This window comes from Drosophila ficusphila, unplaced genomic scaffold (assembly GCF_018152265.1).
Source record: "Drosophila ficusphila isolate 14025-0441.05 unplaced genomic scaffold, ASM1815226v1 contig_414, whole genome shotgun sequence".
Lineage (NCBI taxonomy): Eukaryota > Metazoa > Arthropoda > Insecta > Diptera > Drosophilidae > Drosophila > Drosophila ficusphila.
The window spans coordinates 12,997,671-13,002,301 of NW_025064328.1; the positions used below are offsets into that span (position 1 = coordinate 12,997,671).

The 4,631-nt window shown below is 39.8% G+C and overlaps 1 protein-coding gene across 1 annotated transcript; it reads right to left on the reverse strand.

The window, feature by feature from the left end:
• Positions 1 to 462: 462 nt before the first annotated feature.
• LOC108096550 (proteasome subunit beta type-5) lies at positions 463 to 1,682 on the reverse strand. The gene is made up of 2 exons (XM_017198239.2): positions 1,462 to 1,682; positions 463 to 1,401 (listed from the first exon to the last, which is right to left on the reverse strand). Exons 1-2 carry the CDS (start codon positions 1,609 to 1,611, stop codon positions 613 to 615), a joined length of 939 nt encoding a protein of 312 aa, XP_017053728.1. The 5' UTR covers positions 1,612 to 1,682; the 3' UTR covers positions 463 to 612.
• Positions 1,683 to 4,631: the final 2,949 nt, after the last annotated feature.

Here is a 4,631-nt window from a genome sequence, read left to right on the forward strand (position 1 = left end):
ATGTCTGCGGTTGCGCTTCTCCGGATGGAATGGGTTGGGATGGGAGGGTTGGAAAACAGATTCTCCATTTGGAGTCTCCAGGCAGTGGCATCTGCAACATTTGTTGATGACAACCCAAAGACACAGAATGCAACATTTCGTAGAATATTTCGCAGAACATTTCGTTGGCCGTATTTTGTGTGCGGCACGCCCATTTAGGGGAAGTCATTCGGAGCTTAGAAGTTATTATTTTGATTTATAGAATAAGTTCGTTTGGCGAGCGAAAGTTGCTCGTATATTTCCAGCAGTGAAGGAAGGATGAGGAGTTTAGGGTGTGGAGAAATTTGTAGATAGGAGCAATGTGCTCAGAATGTTATAAAAAAATAACATAGTTTTGTTTTTTTTTATATAAGCGGGGAAAACTTTTATTTTACAAGTGAAGAGGATTAGAATAAATGGAATAATTATAACTCTTATTAAAACTTTTTCATGATACGTATAAATATTTAATACATATTTTGAATAAATATTCCAATCGCAAAAGGTTTCTTATACAATATTACTTATACAAAATTTGATATATCCGAATGAGTTATGACTTCTACATAATTTAAACTTTTATTGTTGCAATTTTTATACCGCTGCTAGCTTTGTCTGTACATTGTCATCGGTAATGTATCTCTTCGTCCATCCACTTGTGCTGGGCATGTCCTTATTAGTTTCTTCGCCATTATGGGGACAATTCTTGTTATCCGCTTCACAATACAAATCATGCAGATCGGCACAATCAGTATTAGATATATTTTTCCAACCCTCCGAATTAATGTGGTAAAGACGAACGATACCTCCTGAATAAGCATCCTTACTGGTGGCATGGTAAATCGCTCGTCTGGCCAAATCATAGGCTTCCTGATCGGTGAGATTATGACGGTATCCGGTGTCCAAGACCCCGAGGGCATAAGGAGAACCACTGCCAACTGAGAAGACTTTCCCATGTGACCTCATGCCTTCCGAATCCACGTAAATTAATTTGGGACCCTCGTCGTCGAAACCAGCCAACATCATTCCCATCACCAGACCCATGCCTTTGTACTCCGTGGAGATGTTGCAAATAATCCGGGCAGCAGTATCCACAGTCATGCGTTTCCTATAACGAAGTCTGTGCAACCTGCACTCCTTGGCCAAAACTCGATCCCAGTAGACACAATCGGCAGCTCCACCTGCCAAAGTTCCCAACATATAGTCGTTCAACTCCACTATTTTCTTCATCGTCTGGGAACCAATGTATTGGCCAGATGTGGCTCTCGAATCCGCGCACAAAATCACTCCTCCTTGGTACTTGAAACCCAAAGTGGTGGTGCCATGATCAAACTCCATTTTAACTTCACAATGAGCCAGGATCTTTGGCAGATTTTCCGCTGGCTGCATAGAAAGATATTGGTTTTAAAAGGACTTTTATTATTATTAGGTATTGCTGTTTACCTCTTCATAGGGTGGAGCCATCAGTCTATAGGGATTCTCAAAATTACTGGTGGCCTCTCGAATTTGCTGTTTTTGCCAATCCGATTGCAAGTCATCAAAGCGTCGCATATAGGGCTTTCGATTCATACCGCAAATGGCCTCCAAAGCCATGTCTTCAAATCAAAAAATGTGTGTGGTGCTTAAAAATTGTATGTGTAATGAGGTAAATAAAACGAACTAAAAATAAAACAAACTAAAACTTAAATCTCTAAGGGATCTTCAACATGTTTAGAATTTATTTTTCCATTTTAAGATAAAATGCCTAATTATTAACTGATTACTTAACCACTACAAAAAATGAAATTATCAAGAATTACACTAGTTCAAGAAGGTTAAGACAAACTGATTAAGTTTTGCCTGTTTTTTGTATCATGTACTGAAGGTCCTTTGTATTTGTATTCCTCTTTTACTATTCAAATGTTGTTTTGATTGACCGAATGTGGGTCAAGTTGAGTTTACTTACAATTAAGAGTGACGAGAGATCGCAAACTAAGTTCCCATCAAACTTTGCCGGTTGGCAGTTTCGCTCCGATTGGTAATCAGCAGTGGCAAGGCCAGTGTCCAATTCCGTTGGCATTTCATGGTTAGTGGGTGAGAGTCGCCGTTGGTGGTCCAGTGGGCCACCGAAGTGGAGTCCAGTGGACCTACGGTGGCGCCACCGCAAAGATACACGACATTTTAATTGGACTGCTCGGTACATCATCGCCACCTGCAGAGATGCGAAAATCGGCCGAAAAACGGATGAGGAATGAAAGGTGTTTTCGCATTGACCACGCCCACTCGCAGGCAGTGGCAAACGGATTAGCCGCTAATTAAACGCCAATTGGAAATGTTTGCTAAACTGTTTGAGTCGCGGGTCGAGTAGGGGGTTCCCTGAAATATGTCACTCCCACCCGCTGGTCGTCTCCGCAGTTTTTCCATCTCCCGCTGCCTCCATTAGCGGACGCCATGTGTCACTGATCTAAATTTATGCAAATTGCCGGGGACTTGGGCTCCGCACTCCCCATCTCAGTCTTCCGATTCCCCCAACTCCGCATTCCCCATTCCGCTTTGGGCATCACCCATCCGCCACATTGGCACATTTCATTTTTGCACGCGCAGTTTCGATTGCAGTTTGCATTCCCTCTGCCCTTCTGATGGAAATTTCGAGGGGGCGGGAGAAAATCAGAGAACGGCAGGCAGCAGTGGAAAAAGCGAGGGAAAAAAGAGCGGAGCTGGCTAAGTCGTTAATTTACGTACAACACCTACAACTGTCATACTCTGTCTGAAGTAATGCGGTTGTTATTCAAACCACTTTGAGTGCAAATAAATAAATCATGACAAATTATAAATTTATTCTGAGGAAAAGGTAGTATACAGTACATCTGAGTTTTACTATTCTGCTAATAAATAAGATGTGATCATAAAAGTCAGAGGATAAGTATTGTAACATCATAAGAAATTTTTCAAATGTGTTTATATGTGTTTATAGGTACAAATATTTGCCAGTTCTTTATAAAGAAACACGTCTTGTTTAGTATCAAGTATTTTTATTAGTAACCAACCCAACAGAAGTTAGAACCTATTAAAATTTGGTTTTGATTTTCTATTTGGAATGTGTTACTTTACACCTAGCGTATTTTAACAACCGACTTCTGCTGCGAACATTTCCTCTTCATTTTAGCTTGCCGGATAGTTTTGACTGCCAGCGCTGATTATTAAATCACAAGGCAGGGCCAAAGTGGAGCCGGGACGGCAATCTGATATGCAAAATCTCGTCTATCCCAGACGATGCAACTCCACCAGCTCCTCCTTCCATTTGTCCCCCCTTCGCGGCATCTGTCCTGCGTTAATTACAGCCCAGTTTTGTGCACTGGCAACAACTTGTTAAAAATTTCCGCTGCCAGTTTATTAGAGGGCAACTAAATAAAGCAACAGCGTGGAAGTATCTACCCATTCCCTTCCTTCTCCATTTTTCGCTTTTAGCCTGAAGTGGCGGCAAATTACTTAGTCTGAACCTGTTTTAATGACTAAGATGACACCAAGTCAAGAGCGAGTAAGAGATTTGGGCAAACTCGAGCTTTCCGTCTGCGAATTATTACAGTGATGGAGAGTAAAAAGTAACATTTAATAGTATGACATCCAAGAAATAATGTTTTAAGATTTTAGATTAGAAAAATAAAGTTACATATTTATTACTTAATTATCTCCTTTCTTTTAAAGTTATGCTTTCACGTAAATTGAAGTAAATAATTCATTCAATAGTAAACAGAACACTATAAGTTAAATGCACTATGAAATCAGAACTTTTTAAAGATATTAAGTACCTATAATCAGTCTTTTTTCTTACAGAGTTACTTAGTAAATAATAAACAAAGAATAACTTTGCTCTCAATCCACTTACTCAACTTTCTTGTGAAATAAAAAATAAACCACCTTGTTGACAAGCCTTAGAATATTTTTCGAATCTTTGGAAGAGTTTTTTTTAAGCTCTCGAATTACAAAAAAAAACTCTTTTAAGAATTCCCAAATAAAATACAACTAAGCCACGTAAACAAAAACCGTTTTAGAGACTTTGGCAACGAATATTTTATTTTGCTTTCGTTTTATTTATTTTGCCGCTTAGCATTATTGTTTTAAAATCCTTCAAATCCGTTGTTTTACTGCTTATTGTCCGCCCAACTCAGCCCTCAACTTTGTTGCCAGCAACTTTTAAGCTTGCTTAAGGCGGCCAACAAGACTTGGTCCCGGAATTCCTGGAAAGTTTCCCATGCAGCGAGATGAATGGGGCATCATGTACCACCCACTCCCCGGATCCACCGATCCACCGAGCCTCTAAACCACCCAACCGCCAAAGTCCAATTTGTAGTTCATCATCTGTCCCGCGGACCTGTCAAAGCCGAGCGCGAATTTTGACAGAACGCCTAATTGAGGGAGGGAAAAGTGGGCGGGAAGTACCCAAAAACACTTTTGACATTTGCATTTAATTTATTTTAATTGAAAAGGCCAGCAAAACGGATTAGCTTGTCGAACTCACTTCAATTCCAAGATTTATACAGAGAAACAATCAATGTTTTTGATTTAATAATTCATTTTTGAAGAAGTTTAGCAACAACGCTTAAAGCAGTCATGTAAAGAATTTATTGCTACAA

Coding starts and splice junctions, on each gene's coding strand:
- LOC108096550 (XM_017198239.2), bottom strand. CDS start 1,611: ATGGCTTTGGAGGCCATTTGCGGTATGAATCGAAAGCCCTATATGCGA. Junction 1,402..1,461: donor TGGCTCCACCCTATGAAGAG/GTAAACAGCAAT, acceptor CTTTCTATGCAG/CCAGCGGAAAATCTGCCAAA.